The 21173-nt window shown below is 41.4% G+C and overlaps 1 protein-coding gene across 4 annotated transcripts in view; it reads left to right on the top strand.

The window, feature by feature from the left end:
* Nucleotides 1-21173, top strand: part of TGFBR3 (transforming growth factor beta receptor 3) — a 205943-nt gene that overhangs the window by 17223 nt on the left and 167547 nt on the right. For 3 of the 4 annotated variants that reach the window (XM_040470957.1, XM_040470958.1, XM_040470960.1), the window contains one exon: nt 8827-9009. In XM_040470957.1, the coding sequence (XP_040326891.1) occupies nt 8922-9009 (88 nt within the window). In that variant the 5' untranslated portion in view covers nt 8827-8921. Of the gene's footprint in view, nt 1-8826; nt 9010-21173 lie in introns of those variants that run through there. The other variant, XM_040470959.1, reaches the window with a different exon arrangement.

The following is a 21173-nucleotide window of genomic DNA, read 5'->3' as shown; positions in this document are numbered from 1 at the left end:
AGGATCCAGGTTCTGAGCTGTCAGCACAGAGCTGGGCACCCCACATGGGGCTCGAATTCACGGATCGCAAGATCATGATCTTAGCCGAAGTCAGACACTTAACCGCCTGGGCCACTCAGGCGCCCCACATATACATATATTTTTAATGTACTTTGGGCCAGGTATTGTTTTAGGTAACATGCCCATATTCTATCTCACATATTATAATCAGAATGTCAGATAAGGGAGTGGTAGAGGCTGTCCAGTGTAACATGTCTGGGTAAGCCAGGTTTGGAATCCCCAAGTACAGTTCTCTATTAATTAGCTTATAGTTATGAGCAACAGCAATCTTTGAATCCAAAAATATTAAGTGTGAAGGATTGTCCTTGAAATATTGCAAGGGTGGGTGAAAAATTTTTCCTTTGTGAACTTGAATAAAACACGGTCTTTTACAACAGTATGACGTGCATCCCTTTCTGCTGTATTTTGCTTGGGCAGTGAGATCTGTTGTGCTTGGGATAGACAGAGGGGCTTTTAAGGACTGGCTGAAGGTCAGCCTCAAGGTAACTAAGGATTCTGGGGCCAGAGATGTGTTAGTCATACTCTGGGTCAGGAATCAGGGTGGGCCAGGCCCTGGAGGTGCCGGGGAGAGCAGAGTCCAGCTTCTCTGAACATCTTGTAACCTCCGTGCCTCCTGCCTCCCTTCATGTGGGAGTCTTCATGTGGAATTCCTTCCCATGTGTAAGGTAGTTCAAAAGTAATTCTTCTTTTCCTGCCACTGGCAGCCACAGAACATTGGAACTTTAATCTTAGGCCTCAGGATTCATTCTCTTTGGTAGAGATAGCCTGCTGTGACAAATAATGATAGCTCTCATGCTGTTACACGTACAGTCTTATTTGATTCTTGCAACGACTCTGTTATGTAGGGAAGGTTATTTTCTTCTAAAAAATGAAGAAACCGAGTCTCCATTCTCATCTAAAACTCTTTTCTTGTGTGATCTGCTTCTAAGAGTCTTTTTTTTTAAAGATTTTATTTTTTTAATGTTTATTTTCGAGAGCGAGAGAGAGAGAGAGAGAGAGAGAGAGAGAGCATGAGCAGGGGAGGGGCAGAGAGAGGGGAGCAGAGGAGTCAGAGTGGGCTCTGCGCAGCAAGCCTGACATGGGGCTTGACCTTATGAACCATGAGATCATGACCTGAGCCAAAGTCAGATGCTCAATCAGCTGAGTCACCCAGGTGCCCCAAGATTTTACTTTTAATAACCTCTGTACCCAACATGGGGCTCAAGCTTACAACCCCAGGATCAAGAGTTGCATGCTTTACCAGATGAGCCAGCCACGAGGCTCTCTGCTCTGAGAGTCTCCATGGATTTTCCATGCACTCTAGGCTCCTTTCAGTATATTCTCAATAGGGTACTCAAGAAAATGTTTATTTATTTTTATTTTTTTTCCTGTTATATTGAGATATAATTGACATAATGTTGTGTAAGTTTAGGGTGTAAAACATAATGATATGTGTGTATATATAGCAAAATGATCACCACAATAAATTTACTTAACATCCATCACCTCAGTCACAGATTTTTTCTTGTGATGAGAACTTTTAAGATTTACTCTCTTAGCAACTTTCAAATATGTAATACAGTATTGTTAACATGTAGTCATCATGTTGTATATTACATCCCCAGGACTTAATTGATCTTATAACTGGAAGTTTTTACCTTTTGATCATCTTCCCCCACTTCCTCCACCCCTAACCTCAGGCAACCATCAATCTGTTCTCTGTTTCCGTGAGTTCAGTTTTTAGATTCTACATATAAGTGAGCTCATAGACTGTCATATGAAATGTCTGAGGTATTTCACTTAGCATAATGCCCACAAAGTCCTTCCATGTTGTTGGAAATGCAGCATTTCTTTTCTTTTCTTTTCTTTTCTTTTCTTTTCTTTTCTTTTCTTTTCTTTCTTTCTTTCTTTCTTTCTTGCTGAATAGTATTCCATTGTGTATATATGCTGCATTTTTAAAAAATCCATTTACCTGTTGATGGACATTTAGGTTGTTTCCAGGGTCTTGGCTGTTTTATTTATTATTTTTATTTATTTATTAATTTATAATTTTTTAAATCTTTATTCACTTTTGAGAGACAGAGACAGAGCATGAGTGGGGGAGGGGCACAGAGCGAGGGAAGACACAGAATCTGAAGCAGGCTCCAGGCTCTGAGCTGTCAGCACACACAGCCCGACGCGGGGCTCAAACCCACAAACCGTGAGATCGTGACCTGAGCTGAAGTCGGACACCAACCGACTGAGCCACCTAGGCGCCCCAAGGGTCTTGGCTATTTTAAATAATACTGCAGTGGACATAAGGGTGCAGATATCTCTTTAGCACAGTGGTTTCATTTCCTTTGGATGTATACCCAGAAGTAGAGTTACTAGATCATATATGGCAGTTCTATTTTTAATTTTTTGAGGAACCTCCATACTGTTTTCCATAATGTCTGTACCAGGGAAATCTTTTTTTTAAATTTTATGCCAGAGACAGAGCGCGAGCAGAGGAGAGGGATGGAGGAGAGAGAGAGAATCTTAAGCAGGCTCCATGCTCAGTGTGGAGTCCAACGCATGGCTAGACCTGACCTGAAATCAAGAGTCAGACACTCAACCAACTGAGCCACCCAGGCCTCCCCCCCTGCTTTTTAAAGTAAACTCTATGCCTAACGTGGGACTTGAATTCATGACCCTAAGATTAAGAGTTGCAACCTCTACCCACTGAGCCAGTCAAGCGCCCCTATACGGGGAAATCTTAACCCAATGGATCATAACTCTTCCCTGCTTAAACCCTTTCTTGAACCTTATTTCTGTCTCTTTTCTTTTTTGGCTTTGCAGCCTCTTTCCCTCCAGTGCCAGGGGACTTTAATAGTTCCTGTACCTGGAAATCTTTTAAATCTCACTGTTTTAAACCTCTACTTATCCTTCAGGTTGTGGGTACTTTTCCTTTAGAGCTCTTATCATAGCATGTAATTACAAATTTGTGAGCATTTGTGGGTTTATCCCACCAGACTTTAAGCCCATGAGGGCACAGAACGTATCTCGTTCCTTGCCTGTTATATTCCCATTGCCTGACACAGAGTAAGCAATAACTAAAGACCTACTGAAGGAAGAAATAAAGCTCAGGAAATTAAATATCTTACCTAATGTCACAATAGGTGTCACTTCTACTAAATACAAGCTCCATGAGGGCAGGATTTTTGGTTCCTTTTTCAGTGCTGTAGCTTTGGCATCTTCAACAGCACCTGGCTCATCGTAGTATTTGTTGAATGTTGATTGCGTTTGAATGTGATTCCAAAGAGTTATTATCCAAATCCAGAACTTTCCCCCTTTTGCCAAATCTGTCTGAAAATGGGGATTTGGAATTAACCAGTTTCTTTGTATAGTAGAGAAATCTGAGACTTGCTGTTGTGATTCAGTAAGGTGGCTTTGCTTTCTCTGTGTACAGGTCTTAAAGGGCATCCAAATGTCATCAGACAAACAACAGTATCTCTTCTACATCCTGTATACCCCTTTTTATAAGCTGCCAAGCTAGATATTGATGTCATCCATCCTGCCTCTTTTTTTAAATCCCCTGAATAACATGTTGAATAACCATGAGACGAATTCCTTTACCAACTTTTCTTTAACCATTTACAGACTTAGCAGTATATTTTCTCCCCAAAATTCATGTACATGGCCAACCAGAAACATTTTAATGATCCGTTAAAAAGTAATTTCATGTTTAAGGGACCAGAAACTCAGGTGTTATTTTGGTGTTTTTTAAAATTCCACTCAGTGGTATTTTTTTTTTATTCTACTCAATATATTTCTGTCTTGAAGATCTCAGATTTGTTGAATATTTTCCTCATTGACCAAAGTCTTAGTGTTAAGATAGGACAATGCACATGTTTGTGCTTCATCTTGCCCTTTGCATTTTCAGAGAGCTTGGGAGTCATACCACATTACCATGGATTCTTTATTTATTATAGTTGCCACCTTTAGTCCTGAAGTCAAGTCGTAGTTTGAGATCCATAATGATTTGTACAGAGGGTATATGTCAGTGTGGAAATTCCAGTGTGTGATGGCAGCCCTGTCAAGCTTCTCCCTCTCTTGGAAAAACTGTTTTCCAACAGAGACTGAGAATTGAGGGGGAGAAAATGGTGTCTTGTTTTTTGTGACGGATCTGGATCTGGGAGGTAGAGCCTGCAATGGGAAGACCTGGTTTCTAGTCTTGAAGCTGCGGTATTATTTTGGGCAAGTGCTGGGCTTGGAGACTGTGTTCCTCTTCATCATTGAAATCATGTTGCTCTCTTCTACCTTTAAAAGCTATGATGTATCTATCTCTAGCATGCTAATTCCTTTAATTGAGAAATAGATCCACTCCAAGTTAATTGTAAGTTCTGATTTTGAATAATCTTGTGGATATAGCCAGAGCTATTTGGTCATCAGACAGTGTGGGGCAGCATGCTCTGTTTAATGGCCTCAGAAATAGAGGAACTCTGAAATTAGAAGAATTAGGGGTGCCTGGGTGGCTCAGTTGGTTAAGTATCCTACTTTTGATCTCAGCTCAGGTTTTGATCTCAGGGTTATGAGTTCAGACCCCATGTTGGGCTCTGAGCTGGTCATGAAGCCTATTTAAAAAAAAAAAATTAGTAACACATTCGTGTGTGTGTGTGTGTGTGTGTGTGTGTGTGTGTGTGTGTGTGTGTGTGTTTTAAATCCATTAAACTCTCACTCAGAATTTTTTCCTGCTCATTTGTAGGTACTAAAAGTTCTGGTACCCTTTGAATGGAACACATTACTTTGACATGTGAACAAAATGAGTAGACCCCACATTGTTCTTTCAAGATCGCAGAGTACCTTATTTATATTTCTAAAAGAAGCATTTAGTTCATGAAGTCCAAAGAGATTCAGTGAGTTTAGAAAACCAGGGTGGTGAGTCTGGTCTTTACAAATTGAGTGTGATAGAATCTTACAGAAAAAAAGAGGAGTTTTTATTTCCTCAGTTTTATTTCAGATCTACAACTTAAAAAAAATTTTTTTTAATGTTTATTTGTTTTTGAGAGAGAAAGCGCATGTGCAAGAGCATGAGCAGGGAAGGGGCAGAGAGAGAGAGAGAGAGAGAGAGAGAGAGAGAGAGAGAGACAGAATCTGAAGCAGGCTCCAGGCTCTGAGCTGTCAATACAGAGCCGGATGTGGGGCTTGAACTCACGGACCACGAGATCGTGACCTGAGCCCAAGTTGGATGCTCAACCGACCGAGCCATTCAGGCACCCCTCAGATCTACAATTTTTTAGAAGCCCCAGTCATGCAGCATTGTTCTAGTTGGGGAACTGATCCCTGAACTAGATGCTGATATGTGCAAGTCTTGGCCAAAATTGGAGTTTCACAGAACGGGAATGACACGCTTCCCTTTTTATTCTCCTCTGCCTTAGGATCCTGTCACCACTTTGAGAAGATTAGACAAAAACTCTTTGCAGTTTATTTTCTTTTTGAACAAGTTACATTACGAAGGGACTTTTAAGCTACAAGAAGAAAAGCTCCCTCTTTGTTAGAAGCAGCAGTGTGCAGTTTCAACTTGTCCTGGACTTCCTCGGAGATGTTTTAAGATCCGGTGTAAACTTGCTGTGGTTTGCCTTTGGGCATCAAACTGTTTAGCTTGGCTCTGTTATATCTGTAATTGCTGCATTTTAATAATTGCCCAATATTCTTGTCAGCAATTTGCAGTCTATATTTTTAATAGAACGTTTTGCCTTTCTTTTCCCCAGGTTCATTCAGACCTGGTTTAAGCCCCTGGATTAATTCTCACAGTCCCACAGACCCTCTGCAGCTGTGGGTAGGGGGTGACACATGCTCATTAAATATTCCCACAAGCCTTGTGCTGGTTATAGTTTATGTGCTCCATAAAAACCCTCTGGGAAGCCATCTTCTCCTCAGATCTCCTTACAGGCTTTGCTTTGCAAAAATTGCCCTTAGCATTTGCTCAAATAACATATTCTTCTGGAGAGAGTTTTCCTTATCAATCCATTCAGGAAATTTAATTTTTTGAAGGGAAAAAATAGGGACAAATTCTTTGCTGTCATTGACTTTTTAAGTTCACGGAGGAGACTTCCATTTCATCTGAGGTGAATGTGGAATTATGGTGACAGCAGTGTTGGATTCAGGGGATGATTGAAGTCAATTTCACGGCTTCCAAAATTACCTAATTTAGTCAGTTTTGAGACAGACCGTTGTGTCACAATGACTTGTGCCTCTACTTGACTGGCAATTTTGTTCTTTTAGTGATTCTGTTCTTTAGCTTCTCTCCTTTTTGTATCTGTTAAAGTGTTCATTTTTCAGTAAATGAAAGATTGAACTGGTTTTTACAGTAGCTAAGGATTATATTAATAACCACACCCGAATTTCTCCACTGGATCGAGGTATAAAAATCCCTCAAAAGTAATGCACAGGTAGCATTTATTGATTGCTTATTATGTGCTCTGCGCTGTTCTAAGCTTTACACACACACACACACACAATCCTCGCAATAGCCCGTATGATAGGTTTATGCATGCAGAATAATCTACCCAACATAACCCATTTGGTAGGTGACAGAGTAAATTCATACCTAGGCAGGCTTTTAACGGTTACCATAATCCATGTTCTATTCATACTGGGCTTTTAATCACTGTCTCTCTCCCTTTTTTTTTTTTTTTTTTTTACGTTTATTCGTTTATTTTTGAGAGAGAAAGCACAAGAAGGGGAGGGGCAGAGAGAGAGGCAGAGAGAGAGAGAGAAAGAATCCCAAGCAGGCTTCGCACTGTCAGCCCAGAGCTCGATGTGGGGTTCCATCTTAAGAACCTGAGATTATGACCTGAGCCAAAATCAGGAGTTGGACGCTTAACCGACTGAGCCACCCAGGTGCCTCTTTGTAATCACAATATTACATCAAAATTGAACAACCGTACCTCCTGCATATATAACAGTTTAGTTTCAAGGCATACATAAATAATTCTTTTTGATATTAGGACCTGATTGTTATTATTTCTGGATAGGTAATACCTGCAATACCCCAATGGTACAAAACTCAAATGAGAATCAGTAAAAAGGCTCCTGTGCTCTCCCACCTCTGTCCCCAATCGACCTCTTTCCCTCCTTCTCACAGGCAGTTAGTTTACTACTGAAAAGAGCCATTTTAAATATCTTTTCTTGAACACTTGATTCCATGAACTAAGATCACTTAATTAGAAACTCATTTTGCCATTATCTTTTTATATTTTTGTACTGTATCTACAAGTACCCAAACTGGCTTTGTCTGTGAAGTTAGCAAGCCGGTTCTGTAGATAGTATTTCCTGCGTGAGGGTAACAAAGCTGTAGTCCCCAGCTATTCGAATTGGTTCCTGAAAACTCCATGATCTTATCTGCTCAGCACCTAGATCAGGCAGGGGTTTGTGCTTTTAGCCATGCCCTTACACAGTACCTGGAACATAGTAGGTGCTCAATAAATGCTTGTTGAATCGAACAACTTCTGTGGGTTGTGCCAGGATATAGGGCTGGAGAATATATTTGGTGCTTCTAAATGAGGTAATCTTTAGGGCCATAGGAGGGATATTCAAGTTAAACAAACCACCATAAAACTTGTTATTCAAGGCTCTGGTTAGCATAAGGTTAGAAAGGACCTCTGGATCCTCTGGTCCAGTAATCAGAGAGAGAGTCTCAGATGGGATTGAGAGACAGGGAAGACTTTCCTCCTATTAAAATGTTGTCAGATAGTTGACGTGAGAATTTCTCCTTTTGATGGTTCTTTTTTTTTTTTTTAAGATTTATTAATGTATCTTAATTTGATGCTTGTAATGACTCTGTCATTATAACAATAGATTGAGTCTCTGATCAGAGTTCTTTGTATTTCCTTGTTGACACTAGGAAATTCATATATCAAGTGTCATTGATTACTTTAGTGCCACAGCGTAACTGGTAATATTCTATTGTAGATGCATCTTGATTTTCTTCTGTATTCCTGAAAATATTATATAAAACCAAAGGTTTAAAGTTCTGGGGTACCTGGCTGGCTCAGTCAGTGGAGTGTGCAACTCTTGATCTCAGCGTTGCAGGTTTGAGCCCCATGTTGGGTGGAGAGATTACTTAAAAAAAAGTCAAAAATAAGCATTTCTTTATAAAAGTATTTGCTTTAAAAATCTTTATTAGGTAATTAGCACCCCCCACTTCAGCTTCCTGGAATGCTGTCTAAGCATGTTTTAAGATAAATTTATCTTACACCCTTTAGAAATTCTTTTATTATTATTTATTTATTTATTTAAAAACATTTTTTTAATGTTTGTTTATTTTTGAAGGAAAGAGAGACAGAACCTGAGCAGGGGGAGGGGCGGAGAGAGAGGGAGACACAGAATCCAAAATGGGCTCCAGGCTCTGAGCTGTCAGCAGCAGAACCCAGCAAGGGGCTGGAACTCACAAACCGCGAGATCATGACCTGAGCTGAAGTCGGTCGCTTAACCAACTGAGCCACCCAGGTGCTCCAGATGCTTTTTTTTTTTTTAATGTTTATTTATTTATTTTGAGAAAGAGAACAAGAGAGAGCATGCACATGCCCAGGAGGGGCAGAGAGAGAGAGAGAGAGAGAGAGGAAAGAGGGAGAGAAAATCCCAATTGACTCGGGGCTTAATCCCACAAACTGTGAGACCATTACCTGAGCTGAAATCAAGAGTCAGACACTGAACCGACTGAGCCACCCGGGCACTCTTAGAAATTGTTCATTTCACTTTAATGTGTGTTTTTGAAAAGGTGTTTCTGCGTTAAGTTTTCTTCTTGAAGTATGTTTATTTTTACAGGCAATTTGAAAATTGGAAAGAAGGATTTTTTAAGGCCACTTCCGATTTGCAAAGGCTGTCTACAATCTGAAGAAGTCTCGGCTGAGGGTGACCAAATGGGGCACGCTTCTGGAGAAATCAAAATGGCTTCTTACTATGTGATCGCCATGTTTGCCTTGCTGAGTTCCTGTGTAGCCACTGCCGGTGAGTTGTATAATATAGGTTGCAGACTCATTATATTCTTCTGGGTATATTTTTCCTCAGCCTCTTCAGTTTGGAATAATTTAGGAAATGTGATGCTTATGCAAAACGTATTTATGTTCTTCGAGGAAATAAAATATTTGACCACAGATTACATAATATGTTTGCCTGTGTTACATTTTACTAGACTGGTCGTAGACATTCTCATGTTGGTGAGGTAGATACCTAACTAACCATCAGTGGTGACATAGGTAGAGAACAAATATGCTAATGTTTAAACCTGCTTCATTTTGTTACATGCATAGATTACATTTCTTTTCTTGTCCTAAATGAAAATTTCAAGAAAGCCTTTTTGTTCTTTATCATAAAATAAATAGATCTTGTAGACAGAGGTGACATTCCATCTCTGCAGAGATGCTTAGGAGGTTATTAATTTTGTCTATTCAGATATTTTAATGTGTAACTTTAGGAAAAGTACAGAACTGTGCTTCCTGGAGGCCATCAGAGTATGAGATTGGAGATAAGAAGAAACAAAAGATTTGGTGGGAACATTGTCGCTTCAGTAAGAGTATTAGATCCCCCCACGCCAACATCTTAGCGTTCCCAGTCAGGGTTACTTAACAAATTTGGAAGCTTAATTTGCCCTATTTTGTGGTAATTTGCTTTGTGTCTGTTCTATAATGAGCTACATGAAAGAGTTTGTTGGACCAGTTCTGTGAAGTGGCTGGTCTCCACAAGAGTGCATGCATTAACTTGGAAAATGATTAGCCTCTTGGTTTTGGCTATTGAATTCACCTACAGATGAGATGATAGTGATCATAATAATAACCATTTATTGAGTGTGCACTACAGCCAGGCACAGGGCTAAACAGTTATAGGATATAACAGTGAATAAGGATGTTATTTCATGAGCTCTCTTAATCACAACTCTAAGGTAGGTAGGATTATTTTGTCCCATTTTACAGTTGATGAAATGAGGTATGGAGTGATTAAATAATGTGCACAGCGTCGTGCTGCTGGGGAGTGGAGGAGCCAGGTTTTACCTCTATGCTCTTATCCTCTGTGCTCTACTGAAGAAGCCAGTAAGAAGCTGTTAAGGCTCCAGTAGACTCAGACCAGGAGTCATTTGGAGGCACAGGCTGAGTGAAAGTCAGTTTGTAGAACTTGCTTTATGGGATTGGACAGCAGACTGTCCCTCTTGTTGAAAATACCTTGGGAGAAAGTCACTAGTTTTTTTGTTTTGTTTTTTAAGTGACGGTGTGAATTTGAACTGCCCACTCTCTGTCAGCAGTTTCATCTTGCCTCATGATTGAAGAGTTATTTGTCTTTTAGCCTGTATGTCAAAATTGATCTTAATTAAAATTTAATTGAAAAGTAGTAGCCCGCGCGCGCGCGCGAGAGGGAGCGAGGGAGAGAGAGATGGCTTGATTGAAAATGTGCCTTTAAAAAAAAAGTGTTGTTTTGATGACAAGACGTATAATCATACCTGGTGGGTTTGAGGCAGAATTTTCTGCTTTCACTGATGCCTGGAACAGACTGAAAAACATAACTGAAGAAGATACTTCATGGGAAAGTGGTGAGTTTGATGACTATAACCTTGATGTATCAGATAATGAATCTGTTTTGGTTAAGATCTTCCTTTTTCTTCCAGGCCATCGGTAAAATATTTTTTTGAATTGTATACATAATCAAAATTTTGCTGAGAATTACAGTAAAATTGAAGGTATAGTAGAGTTACAAATTTTGTAGCAACCTGAAGCAAGTGATTAATGGTAGAGGTAGAGATACCTTTTTTTAATGCTAAATTTTTATTGAAATACAGTTTACATAGAGAAATGTACACATGAAATGTGTAGCTCAGTATATTTTCACAAACTGAACACAACTATGTGAATAGCATTAGAGATGCCTTTTTGAACAAACTATTGCCTAAACGAATGAGTAAGAAGGAAGAAATGTTTTGTATATACTGATAGCCAGTAAATCACATATTCACTGAGTCCTTCTAAGTGCAAAGCACAGTACTAGTCACTTAGGGTCATACAAAGGAATGTTGAGATTCATCCCTTCCTTTGAATCATTTTTACTTTAGTTAGGTATATAAAATAAAACCATATAACAAAATAATCAGTATATGGTGAATACCAAATAAAAGCCAAAAGACCTCAGAGAGGTCAGAATGGGAAGTCCTGGTAGATTGGAGCAGCTAGGGAGAGCTTTGTGGATGAGCGGATGTGCTCCATCTTTTTTTTGTTTTTTGAGAGAAAGGGAGAGAGTGTGTGCATGCGTGAACGTGCAGGAGAGGGACAGAGAAAATCTTTTTTAAAAATGTTTTTTATTTTTTATTTTTGAGAGAGGGCACAAGTGGGGGAGGGGCAGAGAGAAAGGGGGACAGAGGATCTGAAACGGGCTCTGTGCAGACAGCAGTGAGCCCAAAGTAGGGCTGGAACTCAGAACTATGAAATCATGGGATCGTGACCTGAGCTGAAGTCAGACACTCTACTGACTGAGCCACTGAGGTGCCCCAAGAGAGAGAATTTAAAGCTGGCTCCATATCCAGCATGGAGCCTGACCCAGAATTTGATCTCATGACCACGAGATCATGACCTGAGCCAAAATCAAGAGTCGGATGCTTAGGGACTCCTGGGTGGCTCAGTCAGTTAAGCATCCGACTCTTGATTTTGGTTCAGGTCAGGATCTTACAGTTCCTGAGATCAAGCTCTGTGTCACGTTCTGAGCTGACAAGGTGGAACCTGCTTGGGATTCTTTCTCTTTCTCTCTCTCAAAATAAATAAATAAATATTAAAAAAGAAAAAAAGAGTTGGACGTTTAACTGAGTCACCCAGGTGCCCTGATGTGCTCGATCTAGAACTCTGTTTTGAAGGCCAGTCAGAATCTAAAAAGACAAAGGCACGGGGTTGACCAGATGGGGGGAACCATGCCTAGCATGATACATGGCACGTAAGAGCTCCATGTGTTTTTAAAGGGTGGATGACCTGGAGAAGTGGTACGGGAACATAGCAGGAGGTCTGTTTGGAAGGAGGGATGGGAGTAGATTGTGGAGGGCCTTAAATGTCAGAGCGAGGCTTGTGGTTTTCATTTTGAGGTTTGGATTCTCTCTTTTTCCATTCCCATGTAGCCAAAGATATATACTGTTTAATCTTAGAATTCAAACTGTGGCTTCAGAAAGTGAGGCTGAGAATATGGTTTCATTAGCTTCAAAGACAAAACTGATTAGCATATAGGCCAATAATTTATCAAGGGCTTGCTTTCTGCTAGCTAATTTCTTTTGTCTTTATAAGAAACCCTGTGAAGTGGGTGTTAGTATTATCCTAATTTGCATTTTACAAATGAGGAAACTGAGACTCAATTTGGTTAGTAATTGTATGAAGACCCATAACTAATAAGTGACCGAACTGGGACTTGAACTGAACTTGGGCAGTTTGCTCTAGAATCCAGCCCATCCAATATTCCCCTGGTACCTCTGTGTAGGAGCCACCAATGAGTCATCCTGGGACAAGATTAAACTCCTTTCACCGTAGATATCTAAATCATCAGAATGGAAGGACCCTCAAATAATGGGTCACCTTTATTTGCGTTCTTATTTCACTTACATGACTGTGAAGGTCTATTGTAGGGTTCTTGGTAGTGGGAGGGATAGTTAACCAGGGAGGGCAGAGAACAGCACAACACATAAAATGAACTCAAGTCAGGATACTAGGCCTGTTCTAGCTCCATAGATTAGCCTGGGCCTTTAGTGAAAGCCTTTCCTTCTCTGCTGTGTTTGAGGGTGAAGGAGGCAAGGAAGGGCCAGCAAGCCGCATCCTAGGGTTAGAGATTGCTTTGACAAAACTCATATTTTTCCTCCCCTCTCTTTTTCCTGGGTCATCTTACAGCACTGTGGGTAGGGAGGGCCTTGCTCTTGGTGAACAAGAGCTGTGTGAGGACCATTAAGCTTCCTGGTTAGAAATTATCTTAGGTTTTTGGCACCTTGTCTTAGATTCTGCAGTCTCTCTAAGAAAAGTGGAAAGTTAAAGCTTGCTCCTGTGGGCTTAAGGCTAAGTTTTCAGTTTAAGAATTGTTCGACTACATATCTTTTGAAAATAATTAATTTCTCCAAGGCTTGCCAGAGTTAGATAGGGCTATGTTTCCAGGAGCCTTAATAATGAGAAAAAGAGGCACACGGAATTCAAGGAAATCAGTTTGGTTGGAAGGCATGGACTTGCCTGCAGTCCCCTGGCCCCTCGTGCCAGGTCCTAGGGCACTGCTGCGGTGAGCTCTGTAGACACCCTCCTCGCCTCAGTGCCAGCAGCATGTTGGTGGGACGGCTGTTTCCCTCTTTCCATTGTTGCCATTCTGTGCCTAGATGCATCTTTTTGGAGGCTTGTCCATGATCCGCTCACACATTTCTACTGAGCAAACATTTCTTTGCATCTCTACTGAGTGTAACTGGAGCTCCGGGTATAGTCCACAGGACAATAGAGATGCTTTTATTTGGAGCTATTTTCCTGCTACTACCTTTTTTTTTTTTTTTTTGAGACAGAGTGATTGAGTGCAAGCAAGGGAGGGACAGAGAGGAGGAGAGAGAATCCTAAGCAGGCTCCTCATCGGGCTCTGCCCGATGGCAGGCTCAAACTCACGAACTGTGAGATCATGGCCTGAGCTGAAACTAAGAGTTGGACTCTTAACTGACTGAGCCACCCAGGCACACCTGGAGCTATTTTCCTGCTAAGAAAGCTCTGAACTCTTTGTGTCCATGGGACAGCAAACAGAGAGATTAACTGGTTAATACTTAGTTTGGAATGGGACCAGCTGGCAGCCTTGTGGGGAGGCTAAACTATTGGTAATGTCATTTTATATTTATAGTTTTCAAATGCTCTTCTACATACTATTTCATTTGATTCCCGTAGTCCCTGGGGTAGGCAGGTATTGTTTTCTTTATTTCCAGAATAGGGATTATGGGACTCAGAGAAAGTAATTTAAAAGATGGTTTGATTCTTGGTCAGACCAGAACACAACACTCTTCTGCAGACAAGCTGCACCCACCAAGTCTTCTGGTCTTTATGTGGCAGTACGCCCCTTAGCACCTCTTGAAACGGTGCTAGCTGGGCACTCTGGAGCTCTACACCTGTTGTTCATCTGATCCTTACAGAAGAAAAATGTAATATATAATGAGAGACAAATCAGTTAAAAAATTTTTTTAAGTTTATTCATTTTTGAGAGCAAGAGAGACAGAGCATGAGTGGGTGAGGGGCAGAGAGTGAGGGAGACACAGAATCCAAAGCAGAGTCCAGGCTCAGAGCTGTCAACACGGAGCCTGACGTGGGGCTCAAACCCGCGAACCGCAACATCATGACCTGAGCCAAGGTCAGAGGTTTAACCAGCTGAGGCACCCAGGTGCCCCAAGACACAAATCAATTTTAATAAAAGTTAAAGTGGTCATTTTTATGCAGTCATACCAGTAGTAGCTGGCAGAGAGGCATCAACTCCAGAGTTCATGCTCTTTCCATTATGCTGTCCAGGAGGAGCAGCCATGCTTTCTCCTGGACTTGAGATGAATGCCCAAGGACTGCAGAGGTGGCTCTTCCACAGTTTTCTCCTCTCTGCCACCTGTGTGATCAGAGGCTGCAGCTCATAATGGCAGGACGATGGGGAGAGTGCCAGTGGGGGCGGCCACCAGAGCATATAGAGGGCAGAGGAGGGATAGACTTAAAGATCCAAAGCAAACCTGGCAAGGCCTTCTCTTGCTGGTACTACGTCTCTGGATCCAGCTAGTTGATTTGGTCTGTGATTATTCTTATTTTCGGGTTGTTATTATAACCACTTTTGAGTTTAATTCCTCTTTTGGGTATCTAGGGAAAAAGGTGTCAATTGTGATGCCAGCTTTCACCATGGTATGAACTTTCTATTTATCTTAAAGAGTAAAGAACTGTAATTAAAAGACCCAGAATGGAGAGAGTGACCTGTGTTTTATGTTGTGTTCTTTTTGGGGGTACCATGCCCACCCAAGCATGATGAGGTCCCCCCTGCTCCATGTTTTTGCACAGAAATGGTAAACGAACATGCATGTGACGCACACACACGAAGCTGCAACACTTAGCAGTAGTCAAGTAAACGATGGATTTGTTTCCCAAAGATCCCCTTACCCTGAATCTACTAGTGTGCGTGTGTTGGGGAGGGTGGGCAGGGTGGAATATGACATGATGTGCAATAAAACTTTTTTTTTTTCATTTGCGAAGATGGCTTACCAGCCGATAGTTGGGTAACTAGCTATGCATAGACTAAGAAAATGTTCACCAGGAACACGAGTAAGATTGTACATAGGCTTGATGTCAGACAAGTGAATAGAACCCAGGTTTCTCCCTCCTTTGCATCCTTACCTTAAACTGTATAACTGCTACGCTGCTTTATGGATTCTTGATTTATTGGGGTTATTTTAGGTCACTGGCAGGGGTCTGTTTTATAAACACTGATCAACATTTCCACCAGCACAGAGCTATCTGTATGTACCCACACAGCTGTTTGATTGCTCAGAGCCTACACTTTCACACACTGTGGATGTAGGAAATGAGGCTTTCTCAGCTTGTTTGCTTTGATAACTAATCTTTCATGCTCTGGGGCTACCTTGAATCATTGCTAGAGCTCTGAGCTCCGAGTGCTGGTTTTGGAAGCATTGTAGGATCAGGGAGTGTTCCGGGAAGGATTCCAACATGAGGCCTTCATTTAAGATGGCCCTGCACATGGGCATTGAGGTACTGACGTGCTTGGCCCTCCTGGAAGATTGGCCCGGACTGCACGGCATCCCTGTGAGCTGCTGCTTGCTGACTTACGCTTTTCTTTTTTTTTTTTTAAAACCTTTCTGTCCCAGAGTGGCCTAAAAAAAAAAAAAAAAAAAAAAAAAAAAAAGATTTATTCTGAAGTCCGGTATAGTCACATTTTTGTTCTCCGAGAGGACACTGTAAATCAGGCAGAATTCTAGAGGGCTTAAAAAATGCACTTGTTCTCAGAATGTTCCTTCCAGGGACCAGGCAGCAGGTGCTCTGGGGACTGAGGGCCAGCTATTCTCCTACCCTATACTGCCAACTCATAGCAATCTTACCAAAAAAAAAAAAAAAAAAAAAAAAAAAAAAGAAAGAAAGAAACAAACCCAAAACCCAAAAAACCTAGAGTGGAGTATAGAAAATCTTAATGCCTTCGAAGGAAAATTGATTTTTCTTTTTAAGTTATTCTCTGTGTTGGCAGTGAAGGGAACTTTATAGTGAGAAGTTGTAATTATGGCAGAAGGAAGGAGTTCCAGTGTAACTGCTTTAAGTTCTTTGCATTGCTTTCCTTTGTCCTCATATGCTTGGATGAGTTAGTCCTAGTCTAGATGATAGACTAGAACTGTCAGGAGGAACAGCTCCCTTCCTGCTCTTCTGCCCCATCCAGGAGGATGCTAGGGTAGCCCTGCCTCCGGCCTCTGGGGAGAGCAGAGCACCAGCTTCCAGAGTTGCACCTGGACTGTTGTTTCCATCGGTGACGCACTGAGCTGCTGTAGCACTTTGCTGTGCAGGTTTTCCCAGTGGGATGCATCCGTGTGTGCGCTCTTGTTGCCGCATGGTGAAGCACAATGCCGCATAGCTCCCACCTGCCCCTTTCTTTTGAGTGAGAGGAGAGCACCATTGATCCTTTCACCTTTTTTTTTTTAATTTAAATTTTAATTTATTTTTAAACGTATCTCTACCTCAGACATAGGGCTCTCAGACCCATGACCGTGAGATCAAGAGTCAGACGCTCCACTGACTGAACCAGCCTGGCACCCCTCATTTCACCTTTTCATTCATCTTTTAAATAACTGCTGTGTTTGGATAAGGACGTGTAGTCTGGTCAGTAAACTTGACCTGCCTAACCAAGCCTCATGTACTTTGCTAGCTTCTGAGGCACAGAAAGGGGAGAAGTTGGGTAGTGCCACAGTGAGTTTTTTTCTACCTCGTAACATGGTTGTTTCTTAAAGAGTTAACTGATTTATTCAACAGGCATCTATTGAGCATTCTAGACACTATTCCAGGTGTGGGAGGTATAGCAGTGAACAAAATAGACAACAGTTGTTGTCCTTCTGAAGCTTACATTCTAGTGAGGAGAGACTGACCAGGAACAAAAGAATTATGCATAGGTCAGCAGATTCAGTGGAGAAAAAGCAAAGGGGCTAGGGATTGTTAGTAAGGGACTACAGTTTAAAGTAAGGTGGATAGGGGCACGTGGCTGGCTCAGTCAGAAGAGCATGTGACTCTTGATCTTGGGGGTCGTGAGTTTGAGTCCCACATTGGATGTAGCTATTGTTAAGAAAATAAACTTAAAAAAATAAAGTAAGGTAGATAGGGAGCACCTCACTGGAAAGAGGATTTGAATAAAATTTTTGCAGAAGGTAAGCTAAGTGGCTATCTCGGGGGAAGGAGCCTTCTAGGTAGAAGGGAAAGCAAGTGCAAAGGTACTGATGTGGCAGTTTGCCTGATGTGCTCAAGCAGAGGAGTAAGCAGGCCAGGCAGCTGCTAGAATGGAGAATCCAAGAGTTCCCTGGGGGCAGGTGCAGGGCCGCGTATGCACCCTTGTTGTCCTTGTAAAGTCTTTTTTTTTTTTTTTTAATGTGTATTTATTTTGAGAGAGAGAGTGTGAGCACAGGCGTGTGGCAGGGAGAGAGGGAGAGAGATTTCCAAACAGGCTCCTGGCTGTCAGCACAGAGCCCGACGAGGGGCTCGATCTCATGACCCTGAGATCATGACCTGAGCCGAAGCCAAGAGTTGTATGGTTAACTGACTGAGCCAACCAGGCGCTCCCATTGTAAAGTTTTTACTCTGAGTGAGACAGAACCACAGCATTTGAGCAGCAGAATGATACGATCTGAAGGATGTTTTAACAGGATCCTGTGGCTACTGTGTTGAGAATAAACTGTTGGGTGAAGGTACATTTGGGGATTACTGATTGATGGCTATTGGGATATTTGAGCAAGAGTTTGATGGAGGCCAGGATCAGATTTTAGAAGAGAAGACCCTTGGGAGTGATATGCTTATGAAATTAAGAATGATTTTGTGATTTTTAGTTTTACTTTTTTCAAAGTTCATTTATTTTGAGAGAGAGAGAGAGGAAGCATGAGGGAAGGAGGGGCAGAGAGAGACAGGGAGAGGGACAATCCCAAACACTGTCAGCGCAGAGCCCAGTGTGGGGCTCAAACTCACCAACCGTGATATCATGACTTGTGCTGAAATCAAGAGTTGGACCGTTAACTGACTGAGCCACCCAGGCGCCCCTGATTTTGTGATTTTAATGTGTTTCTTTAGGGGGAAAAAAAGGATAAAGACTTGTATCTCATATCAGTGGAATACTATGCTATAACCTATTAGTAAAAATAATTACTTCTGCATAACAGTAAAAGCTGTATCTTAAACCATCTAAAGAAAATCTCTTTGCATTGTGAATGACTGTTCTTGAATATTCACGGTCTCAAAAGCCTGGACCTTCTCTTCCCAATTTACTGACTCTCCTGATTGCCACGTCTCATTCTTTTCATTCCCCATGTGGTCTTAATTTCAGGATTATGGATTTTGAGGATCTTACCACTTTTTGCAAAAGTGCTTCGCATAACAAAACTAGTGTTTGAGGGAAATACAGTTGTGCCCATCTTTATATAGTAAATGAATGTGTGTAAAGTCATTTTTATAGATTAAGCTGTATTAAGCTTAAGGTTGATTTAGCAGGTTTTTTCCTGTGAAGAAAATCATCACTTTAAAATATGTTTTATAATATGGATATTTTTAGTGGTTTTGCCTGAGAGTGGGGTATACCCACCTTGCTTTTGGAGTTGGAAATTCTAAACAGACCAACATTAGAACAATTCTTTCTAAACTTTGATGTGCATACAAATCCTCTGAGGTCCTTGTTAACATACAGATTCTGCTTTAGTAGTTCTTTTTTTTTTTAATTAAAAAAATTTTTTTTAACATTTATTTATTGTTGATAGAGACAGAGTGTGAGCGGGGGAGGGGCAGAGAGAGAAGGAGACACAGAATCCAAAGCAGGCTCCAGGCTCTGAGCAAGCTGTCAGCACAGAACCCGATGCAGGGCTCGAACCCATGACATCATGATCTGAGCCGAAGTCAGACGCTTAACCGACCGAGCCACCCAGGTGCCCCTGCTTTAGTAGTTCTTGATGGGTCACAGACTATACGTTTTTAACAGGTCCATATGATGTTGATGCTGCTGGTCTGTGGACCACATTTGAATGCATAGGGTCATCTATTTTCTGAGTGGACTAATTGTAACACAGAACCTGTAAACACTTTCTAGAAAATTCTAACTCGTAAATGGAAGTTTGGTGTTAGCTTGCTTGTGAAACAGCTACCTTTAAAACCTTTCAGTAAACTCATTCAGCTCCAAGGGATTTATGTGCTGGAGAGGAAATTAGTATGAGGGGGTGAGCTCCTCAGACACCTTTAGCTCTTCAGCTGTTAAGTGTGATGCACCCGTAGAAACCAGGTGCATCTTTATTAGCTGGGGCTACACCTTGACATAATCATTATAGTTATTAAGGAATTTTCCCTCAGTTCTTCCTTTCATGTAACTCCTTTGCCTTTTCCTATTTTTTGCCTTGTGACTTAGACCAAGGCAGGAGACTTTGTTGATTCACGGAGCCTGGGAACATTGTCACAGGCAACTAAACTGAGGAGACTAGGTAATGAAGGATGGTACCAGCTGACTGGATAAAAGGGGGAGTTGAGGCAGGTTAAAAACGGTGCTAAAAAAATTAGTGTTAAGCTGGGCACACCTCATTTCTGCTCTAGCTGTTTTAAACTCTGGCTTCCTCACTAATTCCTACTTAATTCCTTTTTTTTTTTTTTTTCAAAGTTTATATATTTTGAGAGAGAGAGAGAAAGAGTTCATGCGTGTGTGATCAGGGGAGGGGCAGAGAGAGAATCCCAAGCAGGCTTGTCGTTTTTAGTGCAGATCCCAACTTGGGGCTTGAACTCATGAACTGTGACATCATGACCTGAGCTGATACCAAGAGTTGGACACTTAACTAAGCCCCTCAGATGCCCATCCTGCTTATTCCTATTACCAGTTTTCAAACTAGAACTTTAAAAAGTTAACATTTTTCAGAAGGGAAAAAAATTTCCCTAAATTTTCTAAGTTGTTATTGATATTTATTAAACATCTTGACACTGTATTTATTTACCACTTAATTTTAAAGATTTAATTGGTTTTTTTCACTGACTTATGAATCAGGCAGCATCCCATTTAGCAGACAGAAGGGAGCTCCACGGAGCTGTACAAAATGATAGGAGGGAGTGAATAAGGACCTTGTAGCAGTAATAAGTGTACTGCTTGTAGTAAGCTCACTGTTCTTTAGGGGATGGCAGGTGTCTGCCAGGCGTATTACCTCACTAGTGCTGACCAGGTAATTCCTGAGTAACTGGTTAAAGATTCTGTTTCTGGGAGAGCCAGAACTATGATTCAGTTAGTTTGGTGATGTGGGGCGTAGCATCAATGACTCCATTTTCAGTCTGTTTTCTTGTTTGTACCTATTATTTATTTATTTATTTTGAGAGAGAGAGGCAGAGAGGGGAAAAGAGAGAGAATCCTAAGCAGGCTCCACGCTGGCAGCGTGGAACCCTGTGCAGGGCTCGATCCCACAAACTGTGAGATCATGACCTGAGCTGAAATCAACAGTCAGATGCTTAACCAGCTGAGTCACCCAGGCACCCCTTGTTTTTAACAATCCCCTCCTCTTCCTATGATCACACTCTCAGCCTGAGAAATATGATCAAACTTGAAGGCGTTAGCATCACTCCCAGCTACCACTGTGGAGCTCTCACTCTGCTTATCTTCTTTGTGGTATTCATGCACAGGTCAGAACTCCAGGTTCATATTGTTTAAGTTGGTCATGCTCTTCATTTCTTTTCTGACTTTCTGCTCATAGGGAGATCATTTGCTTGGTGGCTAGTAGCTGTGAATTCACTTAAAGCTTTTGAGAGAGTACAGCACACTAGGGAGAGTATCATGATTATTAGAAACAAGGCAATTCCCATTGTCTGGAGTGTACCTCAGAGCCGTGGTCCCCAAGATCCAAACCAGTCAAAATAAAATTTGAATCAAAGAAAATCCCATTGAAGGAGTCACTCTTTTAAGCCAAGTGG

This window comes from Herpailurus yagouaroundi, unplaced genomic scaffold, assembly GCF_014898765.1.
Source record: "Herpailurus yagouaroundi ecotype Mexico unplaced genomic scaffold, PumYag 77, whole genome shotgun sequence".
Classification (NCBI taxonomy): Eukaryota; Metazoa; Chordata; class Mammalia; order Carnivora; family Felidae; genus Herpailurus; species Herpailurus yagouaroundi.
Note: the sequence above shows the minus strand (reverse complement) of the source record. Positions and strands in the feature narration are given on the sequence as shown.